The sequence below is a fragment of the Cyanistes caeruleus genome, chromosome Z, assembly GCF_971803275.1.
Source record: "Cyanistes caeruleus chromosome Z, bCyaCae1.hap1.1, whole genome shotgun sequence".
Lineage (NCBI taxonomy): Eukaryota > Metazoa > Chordata > Aves > Passeriformes > Paridae > Cyanistes > Cyanistes caeruleus.
In genome coordinates this window covers 26,408,606-26,436,130 of record NC_141732.1, presented here as the reverse complement: position 1 = coordinate 26,436,130, position 27,525 = coordinate 26,408,606, and the positions used below count along the sequence as shown (strand labels likewise).

Genomic DNA, 27,525 nt, shown 5'->3' with positions numbered 1-27,525 from the left:
GCTCATTCACTGAATGTTTTGCCTCACATTCCAGTTAGGATAGCATTGTGTGTGAATGGAACAAAGCAGTATGCAGACACCCAAAATATTAGGAGAAGAGGAAACAATCAACTGTTTACTGTAAAAAAAATCCCTCCCATTGTAAAAAGGAATGAATTGGCAATTTCAATTGCAGGTTCAGCAGCAAAAAGTGTTTAGTGAACCAGTGGATCCTGGGGTTTTTTTGGTAGCATACAATCAAAGGAGGGGAAAAAGGAAAACCAAACCATTCTGTCAGCTTATTTGACTCTAGATTATTCTGGTTTTTGCTCATTCTTAAAGCTTGGGAGTAATTTTGGTTGTTTGGTTTAGCCTAACCACATAAAGGCTGAGAGAAAACAACTCACTGAAGGACTGACAAGTGCTGAAACTATATGAAGATCACACATACAAAGCTAGGAAAACGTGTATTTCAAATGGGAATTAGGTTTCTAATTACTGATAGATGGGCATTCCAAATAGCCTTGTAAAGAGAAGTTATGTTAAGGAACTTATAACTTGATAAATCTTCAAGAGATATGATAAAAGCAACCCTTTGAACTTCAGAGAGGAACCCAGATCATGTCTCATGATCATGTCTTATGATCTGATGGGAGATGTGGTTGCCATTTTTATAATTTACATTGCCTCACACTCACTGGCTTCTGACACACTTATATGAATAAGAAAGCAATTATTTTTTTTCCCCTGTGTGCATAACTGTGAGCATATTCTGAGTATAGCCTCTTCTCAATTTTTCTGAATGCTGGAGATCAACAGCAAGGTAAGACCTTGGAGTGTAGGGAGAAGGGCCTTTTGCTATTCACCGTGGATGACATTTGGCCCTCTGGATATTATCTGCAAAACAAACCAAAGTATTGCCTTTGTCAGAGCAACACACCTCACACTTGGTCTCTTTTGCCCTAATCCTGCACTACTTTGTAGGATGATTTTTGGTCTTCAAGCACTAGCCAGCACTTGCTACTGCCAAGAAGCATTTTCGGATGATTATCAGCTTAGGTAACAGCAGACATCTTTCATCATCTGCAACTGCAGAAGGATGAATAATAATGTAAATTATCCTTTCCAGTTTTTCCCCTTTCCCAATTAAGAGACTCTACATTCAATTCACTGAAGCCATCTGTGTGACAATTATCCTACTGGAAAGTTCTGGAGCAGTCTTCCTCATTTAAAACCTCATATTTTTTCATCCTATTGTTAATGATCACACAGTTCCATGTCTCTGAAACATACGCTGCCTCGTAAGGTAGGTTTGTGACTACTATGCCTAACTACAAAGATATTTTGAAATCACAGTGGTAATGTTCTTCAAAGTCTTCAATTCTTTAAGTTCCTCTAAATAAGAATCTTCTGCTTATTTCACCCTTGAAATGCTCTATTTCTCTATTTTTCAAATTGTTCAGGCAATATGAAAGATCCTTCATAAGCCTGAAGAAGAAAATTAATTTGTCCAGCTTTCCTGAAAACTGTCTGCTGCCTACTTCTCACAAGGCAATGCTATCTACTTTTAGGTTACAAACTGAAAGTACTACGTTTCCCCCCACTTAACAGTATGACTAACTGCCTTTTCTAGAAAGTGGGAAAATAACTTCTGTATCATTCAGTTCAAACCTTTCCTTTACTACTATCTACTATCAAAATTTAAACGCTTCACCAGACCACAGTTTCACAGAAGGAAAGAGCATGAAACATGATCTTTTGCTTAAGGTACAATTCTTAATGACAGGAAGGTCAAAGCTGCAGCATTCAGATTTAGCTACTCTACAGTAAAAGTAGTTTACCAACCAGTAACTGCAATACCTTAGAGAAAACAGATATATACACTCAGACAGGTGTTCTCCAAAACATATTTTTAATGTAATCTGCATTTGGAGCCTAAAGAGAGTAGGAGCAAAGAAATATGCTTATTATTCCTTTTTTACATTACTGTTAAAGCTAAATTACTTCACATAAAAAAGAAACTGTAGTATTTCCAAACACAGAGCTAGCCCTGCATAGGAAGTCTTTGTGATAGAATGGAACACAAATACAACATTATTTAAAACCAAACCAATAACAGCTTTTCCCCCTGCCCTCACTGAGGGCTCAACAGTTACTTTAACACTCAAAGCCAAGAAATATGAGGAGTCTCGTGTGTCTCTCACCAAAATTACTTTGAAGCGTTAAATAGCAGTTGGCATCATTGCAGTCACAGAAGGTAAAATTAGTGTTTAGTCTACTTTTTCATGCTTCTCAATGTTTTAGAGTCTAACAGTCATTCCACTCTATATTTCAAAGCATGAGGAAGCTATTTCAAGAGCAGCCATATCCTGCCACTGTCACTTTGCAGCTGATACAAAACTGAGGAGAGGCACGCTTTTCCTCAAAAAGTTTTTATCTAATTAAAAATCCTCCTTTAAAGATTTTGCTATAGGACTGCATTGCTTTCTTTAAAGTAGTGTTTGTAAAAATAGAAAGAGGTTAATTTTAACCAGTTGCAAAACAGTTGTTAAAAGACAACTTTGTGGACTTAGGAAATACATCAGACTACTTCCTACACAGGGAGTGTTGTGAAGTATATATAGAAAACAAACCAATGTTGCCTTGCATTTCAGAGGGTGTCTTTACACTGCACTTAACAAACAGAACAGAGACACTGCAGGCAGCTGGAATCTTGTTACCAGACTAAGTGACACAAAAATAGGAATATAATTTTAGATTTTTTAAATGAGAATATTTTTCATCTTACTTGTTGAAATACTTCAGTTGAAACCCAGAACTATTAGAAGAAAAGCTGCTTTATGCATTTATCCCTTTCTCCAAAGAATGTAACTTAGACATCTCAACAAGCAAGGTTATCAGTTCCTTTGTCTTTAGAGGAGTGATAACTGTAAGCTGTTTAATCAATTTAAAATTTGTTTTATCCCTGCAGGGCATATAATTATTTCAGCAGTGTTCTCCTCATTTTTCTGTGTCAGTAGCTCAGAAACAGTATGTTTCATCAGAAAAAAAAGGCCAAATAGGAAGAAAGGAGAAAAACAGTAAAATAATTAATTAAAAATATTACAAAATTAAAATTAAGATAAATAAAACAGAGTAGTGTAAAGACACAGGTCTAAATGCAAAGTGGCCATAAATGCATGAACTCATCTGCCAGGACACCTAAGTCCAAGTTATCTGTCAAGATAAGTATTCTCTTCAGCAGAGAGCTTCACCATGAAAAATTAAATTCAGCATGGAGGTGTTAAATCCTTCAGACTGATGCACATCAGTAGATATTTAGACAGAGATTCGTGCAATAAATCAGCATGTACTAATAGCCTGGTTTGCTTCTAAAGAGCAGCTAACACAGTAAGCCTTTCTTGTAGCAATATTCACTAGATTTACAGAGAACTAATAATGATATGCTTTCACTTTTGTGAATGCTTTCCATTTAAAAGATTGCTAACAATTAACAATTTTTACATTATATTTCTGGACTACTGATTATTAATCATAGAATTATTTGGGTTGGAAGGGACCTTAAAGATCACCTAGTTCCAACCTCTCTGCCTTGTGCAGAGACACCTTCCACTGCACCAATGCCCCATCCAGTCTGGCCTTGAACACTTGCAGGGATGGGGCATCCACAGCTTCTATGTGCAACCTGTAGGAGTGTCTCACTACCCTCACAGTAAACAGTTTCTTTTTGTATCTAAGCTAAATCTCACCCTTTTCAGTTTAAAGCCATCCCCCCTTGTCCTTTCACCTCATGACTTTGTAAAATGTCCCTCTCCAGCTCTTTTGTAGCCCCCTTTAGTTAATGGAAGGTCCTATAAGGTCTCCCTGTAGCCTTCTCTTCCTCAGGCTGAACAACCAACTAATAATGTCCATCTAATTTTAAACAGGGCAACTGTCAGTTAAAAAGTCAGAAATTTAAACTAAAACCACCAAAGAGCAGAACAGATTCCAACAGATTCTAAAAATCCTTATCTCTGTGATCTATACAAAAAGAATTACTTTTATGACTTGATGTATAACGTATTTCTAGCATGGTATGATTTGCTGATTATCCCCATTTACAGAGCAGCAGAAAAGCATTACAATGTATAAATTCAAAAACTAAACTACACGTCCTCACAAATGAAAAGCTGAGTGGTATGTGTCCTAAGCATTACAAATCCCAGCAAATCATTCAACTGACTAGAGTTTAGTCTTGTGTAATGCAAGAGAAACCTGCATCCTGGCCTGTATCAGCAACAGTGTGGCCAGAAGGATCAGGACAGTGATTGTCTCCCTGTACAGAGCACCAGTGAAGCCATGCCTCGAGTGCTGTGTTCAGTTTTGGGTCTCTCACTACACAGAAGATATTGAGGTACCAAAGCATGTCCAGAGAAGGGCAGTGGAGCTGGGGAAGGGTTTGGAGCACAAATCTGATGAGGAGCAGCTGAGAGAGCTGGGGTTGTTCAGCCTGGAGAAAATGAGCTTCAGTGGAGAACTTACAACTCTACAGTTACTTGAAAGGAGGTTGTGATAAGGTGAGGGTTGGCCTCTTCTCCCAAGTAACAAATGATAAAACAAGGAGAAATAGCCTCAAGTTGAATGAGGGGAGATACAGATTGGATATTAGGAAAAACTCCTCCATGGAAAAAGTAGTTAAACAGTGTAACAGGCTGCCCAAAGAAAGCAGCTGAGACACCATAGCTGGAGGTATCGGAGCATGCAGATGTGGCACTTAAGGACATGGTTTAGTGCTGGACTTGGCAGTGTTGGGTTAAGGGTTGGACTCAATGATCTTAAGGATCTTTTCCACCCTAAATGATTCTATGATTATCATAATAGTATACAACATAGACACCGCAAGGGACAAAACAGTGAAAATTGCTTCAAAACAGCAATTCCAATAGCGACAATACACAAACAGCACTGCTTTCAACATATATTTGCTTAAAAACATCCCCATATTTTTTGCAAAAATGGCTAAGCTAGTAGGCACCTGTACACTGCCATACACTGGCAGGAATGCCAAAACAGAACAAAAACAAGGAAGGGCTATTCTTATGTGCTCCCAAGACATTTTCTTCCTCAAGTTCAATCACAAATGACAAAAATGTTCTAACATCAACTGAAAGTATTAAAAAAACCCTCCTAACCTAATTAATTTGGATTCTAAATATCTCTTAACTCTGACAAAGGCATAAAACAAGTTGTTGGATTTCTGGAGCAAGAACCCCATAGATACACTTACTGCCCACAACTGAGATGAAACATTAAGTCAAAAATACCCAATATGCTAGACAACTAGATTTGCAAGTAAACTGTATCCTATCCAACAGAAATTTATTTCACTTTAAGACATCTGTAGGGCTAATGTGCCATAATAAATCCTACTATTAATCAACAGTAAAGTGCTGAATTATATTAATTACCTGAATCGCACTCACATTGATGATCTTCATTTATAGACTTCTTACCAAGTCAAAAGAGCCCTTTCATTTGCAAAAGCTAAGCTGTTGTGCAAATATTATAAAAAATAGGTACTTTCATAGGAGCTATATACACAACAGAACTTCTGCTTTTGTTAAGTACAACTGACAGAGATGAGAAACCCATGCAAATATTTATAAAGATACTTAAAATTACTTAAAATGAAGAAAAAAGGACACTGCTATAGAACTTTCGATACCCTGGCAGACAGCCACTTACTATACTATACGATGTCTAGATCTGGACTGATAAACATCATGCCATCAACATGCTTTAGTTTTCTTTTGTAGCTAAAGCTGATTTGCAGATATTAAAGCAGAGCATATACTTTATCTATTTCTCATAGAAGTGTATCATTAAGGTTTGAGGTTAAACTTTGAGCAAACTTCACATCTAGTCACATAACTGGCATAAGCAAGACATTAGTGCAGAGGGGAAGGTGTCAGTTGTACATCATGAGGACTCTTCCCCCAGCTGCATGATGCAACAGAACAATTTTCAGATTTAAAGTTCAAGTAGAATACAATCAGAAAAAGTAAGATTTTCTTCTCCCCTATTTAGGAAAAATTTCCAGAGGATCAAAATGGAAGCAATCTCAGTTACAGCAGTCAAAAAAGTCAAACCCAAGCTTGGAGAGCTGATAAATAACTCCAAAATTCATCATGCTATGAAGACAGCATTCTCAAGAGAGCTTTAAACAAACTGCAAAACAAGATTGGCATTTAAGTTGAAATTGGCCAAGTGCTGCATAGAAATATGCTCACACACAACAGTCATGTTTAAGCCAGTGCATAGAGAAGATAAAAGCACTTATGGTAGTTGCAAATGTTAACAAGTCCATACAACTTGCACAGTTTAGCAATGAGTCCATAGAAAAAGAAGAGAGTAAGAGTAGAAACGCTCAAGCAAAACCAAAAAAAGATGACCTTCCAACCGTATAAAATCCACATAACAGTTATAGTAAAAAGACATCAGTGGAAAATGCTCAACTCAGTCCCAAACACCCAACAGGCAAGTAAGACCAGAAAAGACAAGCCTTTGGCAGACAGTTTAAAAAGTCTAAATATGGCATTACATTTCTAAATAATCCACAAAATATATTATATGGCATATTCATATTAAATACTGGGTAACCAACTCTGCAGATCTGATGCTAACAACACTAGCCAATGAGAGCAAAATGGAGCAAGCTAAGGGAACGCTGGTGTATCACAACAGTGCTCAAGGAAAATATCACCATGTCGTGCTTCAAAAGCAGTACTCTGGAACGCCACACTATCATCTATGGAGCAAAACGAAGTTCTCTAATTTTTCAGGGATATGCCCTGCATAGGATATGTTATGATTCACTATTACACGAGCAGCAAGACACTGCAAAGTAGTATGATTTATGGGCTGGATTAAATTCTTTGCTATTTCCTTCTCATCCAGCAGATCACTAGCTGTTTGTTTACATGAGTTTGTGGCATCGAAATGTGAACCTGACTTGATAAGAAGATTCATGATGTCTGGATGGTTGTTCAGCGCAGCAATGTGTAATGGACTGTTGTTATCCGAGTCTCTGACATTCACATCAGCACCACATTCCACCAGGATAGCAGTAACTTGTAGAGAGGGGAATTTACAAACTGGGTAGCGACCAACACATGTCGTATTATTGTCAACAGCAAGGTGAAGCGGACTAAAGTTATTCTTTCCTCTAGGCTGAAGTTTAAGAAACTTGTAAATAGTTTGTTTCTTAAAATGTTCCTGTTCTGAGCTGCAAGGTACTTTCTCCAACAAGCAAATTAAATGCAAAATGATGGAAAGGGCTTTGTTCAGCTGTATTGGATCAGGAAGACACTGGGTTTGTTTCATGGCCCGTTCTATTTCAAGAACGCTTTTGCACAGTATACCCATCAGATCATCAAAAGTGACAGTAGTGCCTAGCAGGCCTTTTGCCCTATCCTGAAGCATGAAGGAGAAAAGTTCAGCAAATGATAGCAAACTGCTGGCTGTCATAGGGCTCAGTGGATCAAGATTGCTCTGCTGCATGTCCAAAGCATATTTCCACAAATTGATGCAACGCTTGAAGTTTCCGGAGTCTGCATACACAGCACCTCTGTACCTAATATAGTAGGATGTGTCTGGGTGAGAAGGGCCAAGAATACGTTCTCTAATTAATAGTGCTTGCATTCTCATTTCATCTGGGTCTGCAATAAGATTTTCTAGCTCTTCTGAGCTGTTTACCTCTTTAGCATAATCATAAGCCATAATTAGTGTTTGTGGCACAGGTTTGCTAAGGATATTAGTCCTATCACTGTATCTCATTTCCATAGCTCTTTTCCAGTATTTCAAAGCACCAAGCAGATCTCTCTTTTTGTCCACAAATGTTGCTCCTAGAAGTTCCAGGGCATTTATGCGCTCAGCCTTACTTGTCTGTACATGCTGGGTCAGAAAGTCCACTATATTTGTGTGGCCTGTCACACTGGCTGACAGAAGGGGAGTCATTCCATAACCATCCTTTTCCATTTTAGCACAATACTTGAGAAGCATCTTCATGATCTCCAAACTTCCAGATTCTGCACAGTCATGTAATGCTGTATTTCCTGCAAGAGAACAAACACCATTACACAAATTATATCAAATTGCAGTCCAAATCTCACCATGCTAATAGTTAAAAAAAACCCCGCTGAAACCCCCCAGATATTAATGGTTTTAAAATACCTTTTGTTTCCACATTTATGTATATGAAAGAAAGGCTGCCAGGCAGTTATAATAATTAAAATGCTTGATATTATTATTATTATTTGAAAAAATTAAACATGTTTAAGGAAAAAACTCTAAACGAGAATTAAAATGGAATTCTTCACTACATAAAACCACAGGAGTCAGCAATTCCATTGTAACAAAAGTCAAGCAAACAGAAGAGGAGACCAGTTTGACTGGACAGAGCTTGGAAGCTCAGGAGGGAAATTACATGTTCTCTGGAAACAACGTCAGTCTTTGCAGGAATTTGACAGAGCTGTGGTTCATACATGCAGGGAACAAGATGCAAAAGGCCAAAGCTCAATTAGAATTGAAAATTACTGGTATTGTGTCAGACAAGAAGGGTTTTTAAAGTACTCTAGTAGCAAGAGGAGGTCTAAAGTAAATACCAAATCGATAGTTATTGAAGATGGTCATCTGACTATTAAAGGTGAAGAAGTGTGGAGACATTCAATGCTTTCCTTCGCCTCAGTCTTTAATAATACAGATCAACTATCATCACCCCATCCCCGGATTTAGAGGATGACTTCGGGAATAGCGTTTTCCCATTTGTTTAGACATTTCTCAGGGACTAGCTGTAGCAGTTCAGAGCTCACAAGTCCACGGGACCTGATGGGATTTACCTGAGTACTGATGAAGATGATGTTTGTTACAGCAGTACCCGTCTCCATCAGCTATTAAATGTCTTGGGAGTCTGGGGAGGTCTCCACTGTATAGAAGCTAACCAATGTTATTTCATTTTATAAGAAGGGAAAGAGAGATTACCAAGGAACCTACAGACCTGGTAGTCTCACCTCAACACTTGGAAAAATTATGGAGAAGATTATACTGAATGCTATTGTAAGGCATTTAAAGGACATTGCAAACATTAGCAATGCAAACCCATCAGCTTGGGCTGACAAGGGTAAAATCCTGTTTTAACTTGTTTGATATTCTTCTAGAATAAGGTCCTCCATCCAGCAGATGAAGGGAAGACAGTGGATGTAGAATTTTTGCCTTTTAGTGAGTTTTGACTTTTTGTCTTTTATATTTTCCCTCACAGCATCCCTCTGGATACGTTATCCAAGTGTGGGATGAGTAGGGTCACAGTGCATTGGTGTAGGACGGTCTGAAGGACAGAGCTCAAAGGATTGTAGTGAATGGGGCCACCAGTGGCTGGAGACAGGTCACCAGAGGTGTTCCTCAGGGCTCAATTCTAGGTCCAGTGCTGCTCAATGTATTTGTCAATGACCTGGATGCAGGAGTTGAATGCACTGGCAGAGAGCTTGATGTTGAGTCCAAACTGGGAGGTGCCATTGACTCTGATGGGACAAGAGGCCTTCCAGAAGGATCTAGATAGATTGGTGCATTGAGCAATCATCAGAGGCATGAAATTTAACAAGAACAGACACTGGACAATGCCCCTGGCATTGAGTAACACCTGGCACAAATAGGAACTGAGAGTGGCTGGAGAGCTGCCCTGCAGAAAGGGACCCAGGGGTGCTGATTGGCAGCAGGCTCAGTGTGAGTCAGCAGTGTGCCACGGCAAACCCCACCAAGAGCTGCATCAAACACAGCACAGTGAGCCAGCTCACAGAGGTGAATATTTTGCTGTTCTCAGCACTGGCACTGCCTCCCTCAGAGCATTGTGAGCCCCACAATTTAAGAAGGATGTGGAAGTCTTTGCATGCACCCAGAAGACAGCAACTAAGCTGGTGACAGGGCTAGAAGGAATGTTCCGCAAGGAGCTGCTAAGGACTTTGCATACGTCAAGTTTGCAGGAATGGATGCTGAAGAGCTATCTACAGCTTTCTGAGGAGAAGCAGAGAGGGGGGGTCCCTCAGTATCCACAGGACACATGGGAATGGCTCAGAACTGTTCTGAGAGGTACTCAAACACTGAAGAGGCTATCTCCAGAGGTGGCTGATTCCCCAAGCCTGCCAGTGTTTCAGATGCCTTTAGTCAGTGTCCTCATTAATTTGATTTAATTTAGCTAAAAACTGGTCAAGCAGTTGGACTAGATGCTCACTGTTCATATTCCAACTGGAATAATTGATTCTGTAAGGGATTTTGTATCTGCTTTCAAGTATGAAATAGCAACTTAAGCTGGCTACCTCCATGTTGCTTCACTTTTCCCACTTCCCTTGTTAAATTTCCCTTCCTCTCAATCTCCAGCAATTATTAAAAGATAGTGGGATCTGTATGAAAATTAAAGTTTCATTAACCCAACACTGGCTTTTTTTCACCTACCCTACAGTTCTTCCTCTCTTCAACTGCCATCTCCTTTGATTTTTATGTTTTGAAGAAATGACTTTACACAATGGAAAACACGATCCATCACAAAAGACCCTTCATCTCAGCTGGGATCTTTGAGACTGACAGTATAGTCTAAAGGAGCAGGATATTTTGTCAAGGGAATGTATAAACCCAGACAATCTATTCTTAATACTTTCTTAGGCTTTTACCTTAAGTTCCACCTTAACTCCTCTGCTATTCTTGTTACAATTCCAAAAGACAAGTAGAAAAAAAAATGCTCTCAACATATGATATGCAGACATCTATGTTATAAGCAACTTTTGATTTACATGCAGATTATTTTTCATTAGCATGAAAAATTGCATAGTCTTTTATATTTAATGGCATTCCGGTTCCAATACCATGTGGGGAAATTTCTAAGTAAATTTCTAGTAATGTCTAGTGACACTATTTCTAGTGTCACCTGCTTGAAAATATTCACAGAAAATTAGAAAGCAATTATTGGACACCACAGCTAAATATCTAAGTATTTGGCTGCATCTAGATGAAGGTTTAACTTAATTTCAGATGTGTGTACTTCTGGAGCAGAAGTTAAAAGTCAAGCCAAACTCTCCAGGCCCCCTCCTAACTTAACAAAGTCTCTTACGTGGTTGACTGCCTTCAAAACCACACAATTTACATCTACTGTTTTCTTTACAACATATTATACATATTACAGACTCAGGTACACAAATTTCTCAGCTCCACATAAATTAATTAACAGAAAGTTCAAGTTAATATCTACCCTGCAACCTGATTAAAATTTCCTACATTATTAGCTTGGAAAATTCAGTTAGCTGCTCATCAGATCACTAGTTTCTGTTACATTGCTAGCAAGTTTCCACAATCAAAAAGTGGAACTCATTCTTCCTATTCTAATGGTTTCTATTTCATCTATTCTAATGGTTTCTAATAGCCCATTCCTAGTAATAAGACTGGCTTTTAAAAGCTAAGACATTTTCAGGAAACTTCCTTACTTGTATTTTTGGCAGACTTTTGTTTTAAATGCCAACAAGACAGTGATACACAGTGGGCCTTGCTGTTCTATTTCTAGTCTCTAAGTAAACTACTGTGGATTAGGAAATAAAGCACTAGAAATCTTCAGGTTATGTGAGGGATAAGAGTGTATTTGTACAGTCTACAGCTCCTATTTATCTTCATACACTTTAATTTTTTTTCCAGACTCTGATGTCTAGAATGCACACTTCACTCTTAATACTACAGTATTTCATTAATGAAACTCAGTCAAAAAATGCCCGAGATCTGCTTTAAAAGCCAACACTGTACAGAAATTAAAACTAAAGGTGAAGTCTTTCCACCAATACACTTTTTCTGCCAAAAATGTATTGTTTACACTGACTTAAATATGGAGAATTCCAAAGCAAAACATGTGGAATTCATACATACTTAAGTTTATAAGAAACAGTATTTCACACTTAATTAAAAACACTTGAGAAATAGTAAATGTGTCTCATTTCCAATTCAATTATAAGAACTTAATGTAGATCTACCCAAAAAATTTTGACACTTCGTAACTTTTTCATATTTGACTTCATAGCACATTTACCTCCTTCCTAACAAGGCATAGTAAAAATAAAAACAAATTACATAAAGTTGAAGAAAAAAAAAAACAGGAAAGGAAAGGAAAGGAAAATTCAGAAGTATCTGGTCAAACCATAATTACTCCCCTCTAAACTTAATATCCTCTTTCAGCTGCAGATCTAGACACCTTAAGTCCACAATGTAGACCTCTATTCTTTGTTTTATATTAGCAGTTCATCACATAGCAGCTTGTTTTTATCTTCTTTTGTCAAGCCACCAAGACAGAAAATGTTTATCTAATGCTTTGCAAATTTAGGTATGCAGAAAAAGGATGTAGACTCTTAAAGACTGTTTAGATTAATATTTTCTAATGGGCACTGGGCATTTTGCCGTGGTTTCCTCACTAGTACCCAAAACATCAGTCCTCACTCTTTCTCTCATTATCTTTCAGTTCTCAAAACTTCACATGCAAATTGAACTCCTGCTTCTTGCTCAAACTGTTTTGTGAACCATCTGAAAATGAACTCACAGCACATTTTAAAGCCTCTTTGACAGTCTCAATTCTAGCAACTACAAAAACTATACAAAAAACTTATAACAAGAACGATGTTATGCAGAACAAACTGAGTCTCAATCCAGGCCCAGCAGATGCAAAAATTTACATGACACACTAATCAAATTCATACAAAAGATGAGTAAGAAGTTATTTTCTAAAGTTTCTGACTCAGGTTTTTTGCAATTATACCAGAGTTATGAACATACTTTATCCCCTGAATCATATTTTAAGTGCAAAATTCAAACATTTTAACATAAAAAAATACTAGATTGCTTCATTTATTGACAGTGAATTTAACTTTCAAAATATTAGTTTTCTGAAACATTTCTGAATAGTGGCCAGTGATTTTACAATCATTTACTAACAAGTAAACTGAGGAAGACATCCCAACGCAAAGTGGCACATGAAACTACCTGATATATAAAGATTCATAAAGTTAAATCTAGTTCATACAAAGGGAAGTGATTTTCCACCTTTCTTATACCTCAGGCAATTTTTAACATTAATAGCACTAAGTCAGTTATAGGTCTGGCCACACTATAATCTCTAGCAAGTCTAACAAAATTTTCATTGCACAAGCAGATATTTAAGCAAATTTAAGTGGATTTAAAGTTGGCAAATTTTGCATACATATCTTATCAACTAATTCCCTTTATCTGACATCACAGACATCAATATGCCAACTGAGAAAGGACAAGACCTTGACATCCCTAATACAGGAAGATGTCAAATGCAGACCTATATACAAACTTACCAATACACATACACTTTATTCTTCTTGCTATGCTGCTGAAAGTCTAGTTGAAATGGAACTACAGCAGTCAATCCAGAATTAAAGAATGGCTGGTCCCTCAGACCATCTTCAGTTTTGTATTTATTGATAAAGGCAAAACCAGATGCACATAGGTATTGACTAAGCCAGCAGTTAACACAGCTGTTTCAGAGTGTACTCAAATCCATACACTATCTTTCACAGCAGAGAGATCTGCAACTGGGAGCTGTTTCTACCTTCAAGTAAATATTTTTAATATATTTTAAAAACAGCAAAGTCATAAGTAGCATATTAAAGACAAATAAGCCAAAAGTTATCATCTAAGTTCTTGCTATTGTTTCACAACTATTAATATATATTTTCCTGGCTTTGACAACCACAGCAGTGCCACCTATGCATGTTACACACTGCAGATCCACCACCACATAATGCTGCTTTTGACACTCTTTTATCAATCTCCAGGCATACACACCATGACTGTAAAAGATACACACAAAATAAGCTAGGCCATTGTCCAGGTAAACTCTGTCCAGCAGTCTGTATGCCATTAATTTACAATGCAGTTATGTAGAACATGTTGAAATATGCTTAAGACTCCAAGGAATTTCACTGCTCTTTCCAATTAGATGCTCTAAATTTAAAACAATTTAGGGTTTTTTTAATTTGTATTACAGTTACTGATTTCAATTTAAACAGCCTATCAGAAGTAGTGGAATTTTCCAGTTATTTATACTGTAGTAGCCCTTAGAATTTAAATAACCCCATCTTAAATTATGCCACATATAGACTAATAATGCCAGGCCATCACCACTAATTTTTAGTGGCTGCACTTCACTGAGGTTTGACTGGATGGTACAGACAGAAATAGACAGATAGGTGAGAGCTGCCAACTTAAAAAAAACACAAACCCCAAGTTTAAGAAGTAACACTGCCAAACACAAACCCCAAGTTTAAGAAATAACACTGCCAGCCATCTACACGTAGCAAGTATCAACTGCTAAATTAGAGGAAGAATCTGAAAGAAAACATGGAAGCAGCCTTTATATGCAAATCAAAGGCTACACATTGGCCATCAATTGATGACTATTCTGTGAATTAACTCATCCATTTCAAAACAGTACATTGTCTGTACTGTCACTATAATGACCATATCATGTGCAGTGATAAATAGTGACTAAACACAATTCAGCAGTTAATTCAATTTTTGTAACATTATCTATTCAGTAACGAACTAAAAACCAATGTTACAGCTATTGCTTCACTAAGAAGGAAAAAGGCCAAAAAAAAAGCAAAAGTAATTTGAAAGTCAATCTCTTTGATAAGTCTCTTCCAAGAGACACATATGATGGTGTTGGTCACCAGTAATTTTTTAAAGGTGGGAATGATTATTTCCAAGTAGGTTTAATTTAATTTTTTAATAATTTTTTAATTGTAAAATGACCTGCCAGAATTTAATCACATATCAAAGATAGCTAGTGTTACCATAACACAAATGGCTCCTCTTTGCATAGACCAATAAACGGGACTGCAGATGGCTCTGGTAGACTTGATACTTCTCTGCTAAATATTGAGTGTCACTATATTGTATCGCTAATACTGCTTACAAAACTGCTTCTATCTGTATAAAACTTTACTATTCACATTACCTAATAACTTCCTCTTATTAAAATAGTGAGAAGAAACAGAATAACTGCAACTCCAGTCCTTCCCAATCTTGCAGATAAAAAGTACAGAGAAAGACATGGCTAGCTAGCGCTGTATCTTCACATTTTACTCTTTTGTTAACAGGCTCCTTTAAAAATAGTTACAGACATTTCAGAAACACTTAATGTTTCACAGACTTACCTACCCAGTGTTTCCAAAAGCTTACTAGAATGGGGGTGGGTATTCAAATTCATAAGAAGGACAGGCCTTTCTATGTCAGAAACAAGTAATTCCCAGAATAGACTGATAGCTTGTGACAAGGGAATGAAAGAAAATGAAGCCATGACACAGAAAGTGATTTGACTCGATTTGCAACGAATTAAGTGCATCCACTTCCTAAGACTTCCAAAATGCTTTATCAAATTCCCATGTTGTAAAAATTACATTAAAACTTAACACCAATCTAATCTATTGAAGATCATTAAAAACAAAAGAAAAAAAAGTATTTCACTTAAATGACTGACCAGTGTGTAAAATTAACCACCTGTATATATTTTTGCACGCTTACAAACGAATTGATCACTTTTATAAAGTGAAATTTTTCATGTAACATTAATTTCTTTTTCTATCACAGTACTTGAAGTAATTCAGTCTTCCAAGACTCTTTACTGATTTAAAAGTATTGCCAGATAGATACAAACATGGACAGCGAACAAAAAAACTGTTATACATCCTAATGCTTAGTATGCATAGTGAATAAAAACTAAATGTCTTTCCTTCAAGAAACTAACTAAAAATGCAAAGAACTGCTAATCTCAACAATTTATTTTAATCTGACTTCCATATTCTGTAAGAGAAAAACTGCCATCTTGCTCACTGAAGTACTTCATGAGAACTTGTATTATCAAGATTACCAATTATTAAATGAATAACAGCATGCTGTTAATAATCTAATTTCAACCAAAACATTTTAGTCAGAATTAAACTTAAATTGTATCTGTATCTTCCTTATTTAACTTACAGACATTTCTCCTGAAGTTCAGTTTCCACACACAGTCACATACAAAATATCTACAAGTTTCAGTGCCCTGTACCATGTAATACAAACCAAAAAAAGGGAAAGAAGCAACCTTCCCCCCCTTAAAAAATACACAGCCCACTTTTAGAGCAAGTGAAGTGTTTATCCCCAGGGAGAATTAAAAAAAAAAAAAAGCGCAACAACAACCGAAATAAACAAGGAGAAATAAAAACCAAGGACCTTTGTTTTGGGGCTTTTTTTACCCCTGCCAGCCCCCTCAACGATTCTATGAGCTGTGGCAACCAGAGAAGACGAAGACCCTCAGAAGCAAACAAACCTGTCAAGACCCCTAAATGTTTACTGTACGAGAAAATTAATTATTTTTAACACATACTAGACCACACTTGTCATAAAGGAAAGAACATAATCCCCCTACTTCTGGGTCGGCCAAGTCTGTAAAAGACTTTTTCTCTTACCAGCATGTTTGAGTGTTACACCTTCCAGTACCCCCTATAAACGACAATACTGAAATAGCACCAGCCCTTGATACACTACCCACAGAGACAGAGGTTTGTATGCTTCCATACTTCCCAACATGAGGACACAAAGCCAAAACCTTGTCTACCATATTATTTTACAAAACTATCAAATACTGTGCCAGTGTAATTTAAGAAACACGGTATTCTTTTTTTTTAAATGCAATCGAACACTCCTGTGCATACCTCAAGAGACAACTAAAAGAATGCCTAGTCCAGCATTTTTTAGGAAGAAATTTTGATTTTTCTAACAGTCTGGAGCAGAAAAACCAGGTTTGTTTTTTTGTTTTTTCTTTTTAACTTTTAGGCTAGCTGATGAGTATGTTAACTACAGAAGGCAGGTACAGTTGGTGAAAACAACTAACAAAACCATAGAAAACACTTTGAGAGACAGACCATGTATCAAGGCACTGAGCAATGGAAAGACTTACCAGCCATGTTCAGGTGAAACACCTGCCTTTCAAGCACGTATTTTAAAAAAAGGTTACAATTCCCTTCATTTGTCCCATCCTGGCTACCAGCACATGCATACTATATCTATAATCTAACTCGTTAATTGCTGCAGTAATGGATTTTTTTCCTTTCCTTTCTGTAAATCTGGCAGAAGAGAATAAAGTATAACACAAACTATTAAAATGTGCACTGCAAATTTTCAAAATGCAAGATCTTAATTGTCCTGTCTGGAACTGAAGCAGAAATGTAAGATTTCCTTACAATCAGTCTGAAAGAAAAACAGTTCTATTGGGGAACTTACATGAAATATTGTACCTTAAATAAAAAATCAAACAAAGACAGCTCTAAAGAGCCCAAATCTGTAATTTAGAATGTCTAAAACAACTGACACTTGTATTAAAAGAGTAAAGCATTCCCCTGTATACACATCACCAAATGAAGACTGTGCACAGAAACACGTCAGCAAAGTACTATATTTGAAAATACAATGGTCTGTTCAGAAGGTAATAGCAAGGTAGCACCACTCTAACAACAAATCACTGGCAGGCATCATAATGCAGCAGAACAAAAAGCAACATGCAGCTAACACAGAACATGCTCCTCATCTGGCACAGAAACAAAACTGCTTCATCTGAGGTTTTAGTTCTAGGATTCCACCTTCTGAAAAGAATAGTGTTTCTGCTACTCTAACATTATCCACACTCTTACTACTTTTAGGAACAGTAAAAAAAATTGCCATCTGAGAGACCATTAACTACAACTGAAACTCACTAAACTTTATTTTTAATTTGCAGCTTCTTAAACGAGGAGTTATTCTGCTGGTTTCAGCTAGGGTAGAGTTAATTTTCTTCACAGTGGCTGGTATGGGGCTGTGTTCTGCATTTGTGCTGAACAAAGGGTTGATAACACAGAGATGTTTTTGTTATTGCTGAGCAGGGCAAACAGAGCCAAGGCCTTCTCTGCTGTTTGTACTTCCATGCTGGGGAAGAAGTTGGGTGTTCATGGGACGCTGGGAGGAGACACAGCTGGGACAGGTGATCCCAACTGACCAGGGATATTCCAGACCATGTGACGTCATGCTCTGTACATAAAGCTGAGGGGAAGAAAAAGGGGAACATTTGGAGCGATGGCATTTGTCTTCTCAAGTAAGTACTACATGTGATAGGGCCCTGCTCTCACGGAGATGGCTGAACACCTGCCTGCCCATGGGAAGTGGTGAATTAATTCCTTGTTTCGCTTTGCTTGTGTGTGCTGCTTTTGTTTTCCCTATTAAACTGTCTATATCTCAACCCACAAGTATTCTCTCCCTGGCCTCACTGGTGGGGAAGTGAGCAAGCAGCTGCCTGGGGGTTGGCTGCTGGCTGGCGTTAAACCATGACAGTAATACGCTGGAGAAAGCTATGAATCAGAGACAGTCGTATATTAATTCACTTTGTGAAGCATTGCTTAAGCTGCTTCCTATTTACAGATATCTTTGCTGTTTTCCACAATTACAAAATAATAAAACCTATCCACCCTTCTTACCCTGTAGTTGTGGGGAACAAAGAGACAGGGACCCCTTATTGCATCCGAAGGAGATCACTTTACTGTAGAAATCAGCTCCCTTTTACACCTTTAATCTCAACCAGACAAAACCCAAACTTGACAGAAGGGCGCTCACTGGCTGGCTCAGCTGCAGTCTGCTGTCCACACGTAGCTGTCTCAGCCCCCAACAGATCTCCAACCGTCCAGCCTGCAGCTGTGCCTTCCCTACGGGGCCTTCTGGTGAGTGTAAGCCTTAGCAACTTCAATAATTGTAACCCCACGTCCCACATTACCCCAGCTACCAATCTGTCCCCATTGCTTACACTATTCACGTAACCTACAATACTTTTTTAAAAATACTTTGCTCACAGTCCTATGGCCTAAGTCCTACACAGAAGTTCAGGTGAACTGTGAGAAATTTCAGATCTGCAAAACAGTAGAAACAAATACCACTAAAGGCTCATACCTTAGAATCATTTGCCATCTTTCAGTTGACGATTCATCTCCCCAAATATCCTTCTTCAGCACCATCTACCATGCGACACCGCCAGATCTACACTTCACCTCAGTGTAGCATCTTAACCTGACACACTCTGAAATCTTCAGAAACTCAATTTACATGCCGTACTTCTGTACTTTTGTAACTTTTTCAAGAACCTCTGAATTCTGAATTTCCATAGTCCAAAACACAGCTGTGGGATTCTGAATTTTAGAAGCAGGATTTTACCACAGGTTTTCACCTACTCTTTCATACATTTAGACGCATGTAAATGTACCTATTTTTTCCTATCAAAGTATTCAAGATTTTTCCCTGGAACTGTCAACACTTTGAAACATTTTCATATCTAAATGTTCATAAGGTTTAAAATGTGTATTAAGTTTCTATTCTATTTCTACTTTGCAATATGAAAATCCACTGGAAAACCACAAAACATAGTTCAATTAATTCTGCCTCCCACCCTCACACAAGTAAGAATAATATCTGAAAAAGGATCCACAGTGACCTCCCACAACAGCAACTCTACTGGAGTTCCATAGCTCTGCTATGTAGAGAGGAGATGCAATGCAAGGAGCAGTGTAAGTTTACATGCAACAATTTGGGTTTTTTTGCATCCTTCACGGAACAATAGGCTTCTCTATACATGACTCAGGAAGGGACCTGTCTAAAAAGAACTCGCATTCAAGGGCAGCAACAACTTTTACTACACAGAAGCGGAACACTCAGGTGCCCTGTTATCTTCCTGCTACAAGCACAGGACACACTGTCAGCTATTTAGTACATAGCAGGGAGGAGTAGAAACTGAAGTAATACACAAGACTCTTTGAAGGGGAGGTGACAATGCAGAATTAATCCTGTTGGATAAATTTTAAAATCAATAGCATTTCTGCAAAACAAAACTGAGGAGGTTACCTGTTGAATCTTAGCCACTGTTAAAATACTTATGGCTACCAATTTTTCCCAGCTCTGCCTTTCCACAGATAACTTTCAGAGTTTATAGTACTTGCTTGCTTCACCTCATCACTGATTATTCAGTAATTTCAGAGATCAGATTTCTTTAAGATACCAAAAAGTATGCTCCTGTCCTACCCAAGGGGATTTCCACACATCACCAACAGATAGCCATTACATACACGTAACAGTTTGAAGTATAAAGTGAGTTTTAATGAACTGAACCATAACTGTTCTAACTTCTTTAATTAAGGATCATTTATCTACTTTAAGAACCTTTGCTCATGTGCCTAGATGCAAGTCACACAAAAACTAAAGGAAGTAGAAAAGAATTAAGATAATAATTGACATCACTGAGAAAATCCTCAGTCATTTAAACAAAGACAAATAGTGGTAATTCACTAATAAAGTGAATAAAAAGAATGAGTAAGGTAAAACCTACTCTACCAACACAAAATGAGGGAGAAAAAGAGCTGCAGAATTACATCTTTTTCCCTGTTAAATCAAATATTTAACAGCATTGCTTGGTTCACACCTATCACATAAAGGGATAGGTTTAAACTAAACCCCAAATTTTCAGCTGCTTACACTCTTTATATTTAGCTTGCTATTCCCAGAACGTTATTTAGAAAAATGTCATTTTTATCCTACCACAAGTCCATGATGATTCATAAGCAACCTCAAACCCTTACAAAGGAAGATTTATTTTGCTCTGCCCACCTCCATGACAAATCTGTAGTTCAGCTTTCTTTACGCTAAACCCACATATTTGCATGATTTGCTGTAAAAAGGCATATTTAACCAAGCAGCTTTTCTAAAGATTACTCTCACATTTCGTATTTACCAGTATCACACAATAATCTAGACGCAAAAGATATTTTAACACAAATAGCTGGAAAGTACAGTATACAGTTACAAATGTAATTAGTCTGAAAAAGGCAGAAGTATGCTACAAAAAGAATTGCTAGCAGATTAGTTTTTATATATATTGATATATATTAAAAAGCCCATAACCTGCTGAAATATAATCCTGGCTTAGTGAGATAGAAAATTAACTGTAACTTCCAGTAACTGGTGTGCTTTTCAGGCTAATATCATGACTAAACACAAGTCTGAAATTTAACAAAAATGTAGAGGTCCAACTAATTATGATCAGAGGAAAAAAACCCAGAAATCTTCACTTTGAGTGGTAACACAAGGGCAATTGTAAACAGGGGCAAACGGGTTTGAGATCTGTGAGCCACTGGAAGTCCCTCTGTTGAGATCACAGTCACCTGCATCTTCACTTCTTTAATCCTAATATATATGTTTATTTACTAACATTTAGAAGGGTACACAATTACTCAGTAGTTTGGAGGGAGTAGGTGAAGAGCAAAGTGGTTATACATTTTCCAATGCAGAATGTAATTTTTCTCCTATATGAGCATTTCCTCAGACCAGCCTTACTGGCACAGATCAGTTATGTATACAGCATAACTGATTTGTTAAGAAACAGTATGAAAACCAAGAATATATGCTCATGTGTTTGAGTACGTTGCTAGACCAACCTACTACAAAGGGTGTAGCAAGCAAGTTTATTAGCTTTTAACATGCATAAATGTGACATTTCATATGACTAAGTCTTTTAAGAATTAGGGCTTCAAGATTAAAATGTATCAATTTAAAACAAAATTTTATAATCCACGTTAAAAAGAGCAAACTAAAAAGTAAAAACCTAGCTATAAACACTTAACATCTTTATGAGAACAGAATTTTTTTTTCAGTCAGACTCCTAAAGAAGTAAATGAGTAACTTTACCTCTGTTTACCACAATGGAAGTGAAAAAACTAACTTACCTTTAACACTTTTTCTGTTCACATCAGCTCCTTTTTCAAGTAAATACTGAGCAATTTCTTTGTGGCCTTTGTAACATGAGATCATCAAGCAGGTATGCCCGTGACGGTTTGATACTTCCAGGTCTGCTTTGTGCTCCACAAGGTATTTGACTATTTCCAGGTGACCATCAAAGCAGGCAGCTCTAAGCGGCGTTGAATTGGTCAGCGTTGTGTTGTTGACAGACGCACCATGATCCAACAGACACTGAACAACCTTCAAGTGGCCGGCGGCCGATGCTGCCCACAACGGCGGAGCCCCCTCGATAGTCTCACCATCAAAATTCACCGAGCCACCAACCTCTATCGAGGCAGAGCAATGGTCCAACAAGTATTCCACCATGTCGAGGTGACCATAGCGGGCTGCCATCAGAAGCGGTGTGGCACCATTGGTTTTTTCTGACATCAGCTGGGCCACCTCTTCCCTTGTTTTGCTTGCCAGTAGCTTGGAAAGAAGCCGCAGCTTGCCATCACGAGCTGCATTGAAGACTGCTGTCTTTAGATCCATTTAGTCTGTACCTCTCTACTTCCCGATGGATACACACCTGATTCTTTTCAGCCAAGAGTTTACTGGAAGTGCTTAGCCCAAACAGAATGTCCCCAGCTTCTTCTCAGATCAGTTTCATCCACATAGGACAACATGGAGACTCCGAACAGGGTCCTAACGAAGCGCAGGCTATGCTTATCACAAATCTGCAAAAGGAGAATTCTCGATGTTTTCACCTCCTACTTCGCAAACAAGCAACCGCATTGTATTTTCCCACAGCTACACCCAAACAAGTCGCTGTTGTGGTGCGCCGGTGTCCAGCTGCATTCTTTGGGACTCTCCCGGGCCGCACAGTGACCTCTGAAGGAAAGCTACGGGGAAGAGGGGGCTGATCCTACCAGGGCGTTATCCATACCAGGACACAGAACGATCCTCTTCTCCCTCATTCCTCCGTGAGCTGCAACCCCGACTCCTTTCGGGGCATATCCCAAGCACAGAGCCCCCGGCTCCCGCCAGAAAACCCGCAGACACGCACCTCCAGGGCAGTCGGGCGGGGAAGGCGACGGTCGCACTCCGGCCAAGCCCCGGGCGCCCGGGAAAGCCCAAACCCTCCTCTCGCCTCACGATCGGACCCGCTGCACCCAGAGAGCGGCGGCCCCATCCCCCTCCCTCCTTTCCCTCACGGCACCCAACCCCCACGGCCGCCGTGCTCAGAGCCAGACGGAAAAGCCCGCCAGGCCGCGCGTTACCTTCCCGGACCGCTCCGGGCCGTCTCCCGCCGCCGCCGCCCTCAGAGGGACAGGGACGCGTCCACTGCCGCTACCCCCGCTCCGTCCGGCGCCTCCATGACAGCCGGGCCCCGCCGCCAGGGCCGGCCCTGCGCAGGGGGCGGGGCGGCTCCTCCGCCGCCAATCAGAACCACGCCTCGCGCGCCCGGGGGCGGGACTACGCCGCCGCTCGAGGGCGCCGTGCGGGCCTAGCCTGCCGCTTGGGGGCGCCGCAGAGCAGCAGCGCGGGGGACAGAAAGGTCCCAGGGAGTCCCACAGAATCCCACAGAATCCCACAGAGACATTTCGGGAATGCACTTCACAGGCACGCCGTGGGCTCTGTACGGACACATCTGTGCTGCATGCCGGCACTGCTGCGTCCTGTGCTCCGCAGCACAAGGGGGACAGGGAGCTGCGGGAGACCGCCGGCGGAGACCACAGCGATGGTTTGGGATCAGGAGCGTTCTCCCTTACGAGGAGAGAGTGGGGGAACTGGGCTTGTGTAGTCCAGAGTAGAGAACACTGAGAGGGGATCTCATCAGTGCACGCAGATACCTCAAAGGCGGGTGCCAAGAGGATGGTGGCAGATTATTTTCAGTCGTGCCCAGCGGTAGTACGAGGAGAAATAGCCATAAACTACAACACGAGTAATTCCAACTCAGCCTGAGGAGGAACTTTACACTGAGGGAGGCAGAGCACTGGAACAGGCTGCCCAGAGAGGTTGTGGGTTCTTCTACTCTGGAGACCTTCAAAACCTACCTGGATGCCTTCCTGTGTAACCTGCTGGAGATGATCCTGCTTTGGCGGGGAATTGGATTGGATGATCTCCAGAGATCCTGTCCATCCCTAACTATTTTATGATTCTGCAATTCTGTACATACATGCTTCATGAATTAAAAAAAAATGGATTAAAAGCCAAATTTTTGCAGCACAGAGGGTGCTCTGGCTCTGGGACAACGCTGCTGTTTGGTGCAAAATTTGCTTTGCTTGAGTGAGATTGCACATGGCTTGCTACTGGTTTAGGATGCGGCATTTGCTGTGCTTCTATGATAATAGAAAGTGAAAAAAATCCTAAAAGAGCTGCACCTGAGCAAGGGATTGTAAATTCTGTCACAACCAAGTATGTTACCTGGAAACTTCAGAAAGGAAGCAGAAATAAACTCAGAGAAGTTGTAAGCGTACCTTCTTGGTATGAGATGGCAGTAATTTGGATATATATTTGAAAAGCAATCTAGTCACTTCCCCGCTTCAAAAAAAGGAAAAAAAAAGGGGGCGGGGGGAGAGAGAGAAAACAGTTCAACCTGTCATTTTATGTACAAAAGCAATGTATCAAAGACTGGGTGGCCTTTTGTCCCTTTGTACCCAGTGCTGGAAAGATGGCTCACAGGCTGGTTTCTTTGTCTGCAAGATTCAGAAGAAGAAAGGTCATAAGAAACTGATGGGAATTTAGAGTAAAGCCATTACAATTTTTAAGGAAGTGATGGTATTCATTTAGGGATAGGCATTAAAAGACCTAACTTCGTGAAAATGCTAAATTAAAAGGAAGTGGGGGAAAGAAGAATAGAGAACATTTTCAAGAAATATCAGTGGAATGGAGGCTTTATTTGAAGAGCTTTGTCAGGTGGAGTCAACAGCAGTTGGAAACAAAATGAACAGATGAAAGGGCATACTTAGCATCAAAAATAACATGCTGGTAGGGAGGCTCTGCCAAGCCAGAAAAATAATTTGTAAGTTGTGGGAGCTAATTGATAGTCATGGTGGGCTGTGTAAATCATAGCACATGAAAATAAGGTACTATAGGGAATAGTTCTGTGTTGGAGGGAGCACGGAGATGATAACCTAACTGACCTTCCCCCTTCAGTCCCCGAAGTTTTTGAGACGGGCAGTAAGCAATGCAGTAAGCAATGCAGTCAGCACCGATGAGCTTGCAAACTACAGGGCAGTGGGCACAGTAATGTGTCTGTGGGTGTCAAACACAGCCTGTCCCCACCCCTCCCAGCTCTGAATTAGGCCAAGGTCCGGGGACAGGGCCCAGGGGAGGAATATTGATCAAGTAGGCCAGAGGGGAACAGGAATGGCTTACGCAGATAGGCTTCTGGACCATTGTGAAAGATAAATCCTTCCATGCAACTGCAAGGCACACTGGTGGGGAGTTTAGACGCTGCCTGTCAGACTACTGGGCCTCGTCTTTCTATAAAGATATCATACTCCTGTGGCAGATAATAAGTCTGCCTTGATAGTTCCAAAATCTACCTTAGAGTAGCTAGGTGCAGTTATCTATGAATTAAGCAGAGAAATTAATTATTAAAGAAAATTTTATAGGAGTTATACTTCCCTAAGTGTCCTGCTGCCATTTTTCTCTTTCATATGTCATTATATACACAGCTTCAAGAATAACTTCATCATATTTATATTTTAAGAAGGCCATTCTCATTACATAAGTGGACTATGTCCTAGGAGGTCTGACAATGTGGCTGTTCTATGAGTTCCACACTTTCATACTGCCTTGTGGAGGAAGCACTTGCTTGGCAGTACCTGGCTCTGGGGGCCTTGAGAGCCAGCACAGTAGGGCCTCAGCTTGCCCTACTTCAGTTATTGTCTGGCTCCCAGAATGAACTTAAGCCCTACTCCCCAGAGGTAAAAAGTAAATATTTTGACCCACTGTACCAGAAGCACCATGAAAAATAAGAGATACCAATCCACGCTTTAAGGTTTCAACTTCAGTCATTCATAACTAGTCAATCTGTCATGGGCACACAGTGCCACCAATAATTTCATTTGTCTTACCTCCCCCTGTCTTCCCCCATGGGGAAGAGGGGTTTTGATGTCAGGCTGGGATCTTTGGTGGTGCCACAAACGCAATGCATGACATTGAAAAGAACAAGTAAGTCTTGGTGCTTGTTCAGTTTTGCGGTTTCCCTCCACAAAACACTCTGGTTTTGAAAGCTGTGAGTGGAGAATGATGTTAAGTGATATAACAGTGTTGCGATTACTTAGTTCTCACCTCAGGGTTTTTTTGTCCTCACAGCTGTCCACAGTAGACAGCAGAAGGGATTGTCATGTACACAAAGGACTAACATGCTACCCACCTTGCAGGCACCTCTGGTTTCATCTGGTGCAGCAGTTGTCCCCTCAGTGTCTGGGTCACAGCCCTGCAGCACTGTGTCTCATACAACCATGCTTTACTGTTGTATTTACATCCCTCATTCCAGATACTTGGTATTCATTTTGTGTACAAATGGTAATATCATAAGAAAAAAGTCACAGGTCACTAAATAGTTTTTGGCAGTTCTTAGTCTGAACCAGCTGAAGGGTTTTCAAGATTGTCGTTGATAATATTTTGGAAGTCAGATTGCGACTTCAGCAAGAGATGTGGTTATAAAGTGCTGTATTCAGTTTCAACCCTTCACTTCCTTATCTCTATGATACAAGGTGCAGAGGTTTCTGCATCCTCAAGGCAGACTATGCTCAGCAATACAGCAAAGAGAAATCTAATCTAACCCACATCTCAGTTGTTAGCTTTGGCACTAGAAGGCATACATATTAATTAATCCAGTGATTTCTTCAAATTCTTTATCCCACTTTTGTTCATGTAATGGTTGGTATCCCCAGCATGCCTATACTTCTGTCAGGCTCCAAGCTAAATCAGAAAAATCAGTGTTACACTTTGCAAGGAGGACAAGGACTCCAGCTGCTCTGTGTATGTCTGCATTCTGTGTCTTCTCTAAATTGGCACCCAGTTGCCTACACAGACCTGGCTGAGTGTAGGGTCAGGAAGACAAGATAGGATATTACATCAAGCAGGTCCCCAAAAACGGGAGCTACAGAAAATGGCAAGCTGAGCAGACAGATGCATAAAGCATTTGTGCAACTGCCTGCATGTGAGCTATGGCTAAATTATTCAATAAATAAAAAAAAAAGCACCTGTTCAAGCATAGCCTGAATCCTAGGTCTTCCCTGAGGTAACCTAACTGCTGTGCAACAAGGGAGGGATGGCAAATGCCTGTCAACTGCTGCCAAACTTACCTTAGTAAAGCCCTTTCCTGATTGCCAGTACTTGCCCACACCTCTGGCAGCCCCAGTGGTACCACAAATACCACCATTGGTACTGCATGAAATCACTGAACTTGCTCTTAACCATGAGTATTTATGTATTTTCATATAAAGAAGAAGAGCTTTGTGAGGGCAGAGACACCTGTGCTGGAAATGTCTGTTGCCAGGGGCTGAGACACAGCAGGGAGAGCCCTGCATTGGCTGACCAGGGATGCAAATCTGCACCCCTGGACTAGGGCCAGGATGGGGGCTCAAAGAACCCTCTCACCTTGCCTATGCCTGAGCAACATCTGTGTTGCTGTATCTGTACCACAAAATACCCCTCTCTCCCTCAGGACAGCAAGCA

The 27,525-nt window shown here is 39.7% G+C and overlaps 1 protein-coding gene and 1 long non-coding RNA gene across 3 annotated transcripts in view; both read right to left on the bottom strand.

The window, feature by feature from the left end:
* FEM1C (fem-1 homolog C) overlaps positions 1-27,041 on the bottom strand; it is an 81,542-nt gene extending 54,501 nt beyond the window's left edge. Inside the window, exons 1-3 of one of the 2 annotated variants that reach the window (XM_086869358.1) lie at positions 23,109-27,041; positions 21,837-22,565; positions 7,899-8,072 (exon numbers count right to left, since the gene is read on the bottom strand). In XM_086869358.1, the coding sequence (XP_086725484.1) occupies positions 7,899-8,072; positions 21,837-22,380 (718 nt within the window). In that variant the 5' untranslated portion in view covers positions 22,381-22,565; positions 23,109-27,041. Of the gene's footprint in view, positions 1-1,874; positions 8,073-21,836; positions 22,566-23,108 lie in introns of those variants that run through there. The other variant, XM_086869357.1, reaches the window with a different exon arrangement.
* On the bottom strand, positions 17,785-18,789 carry LOC147648240 (uncharacterized). Its single transcript, XR_015281082.1, has 2 exons — positions 18,552-18,789; positions 17,785-18,120 (listed from the first exon to the last, which is right to left on the bottom strand). It is a non-coding gene; the product is annotated as an uncharacterized LOC147648240 (long non-coding RNA).
* Positions 27,042-27,525: the final 484 nt, after the last annotated feature.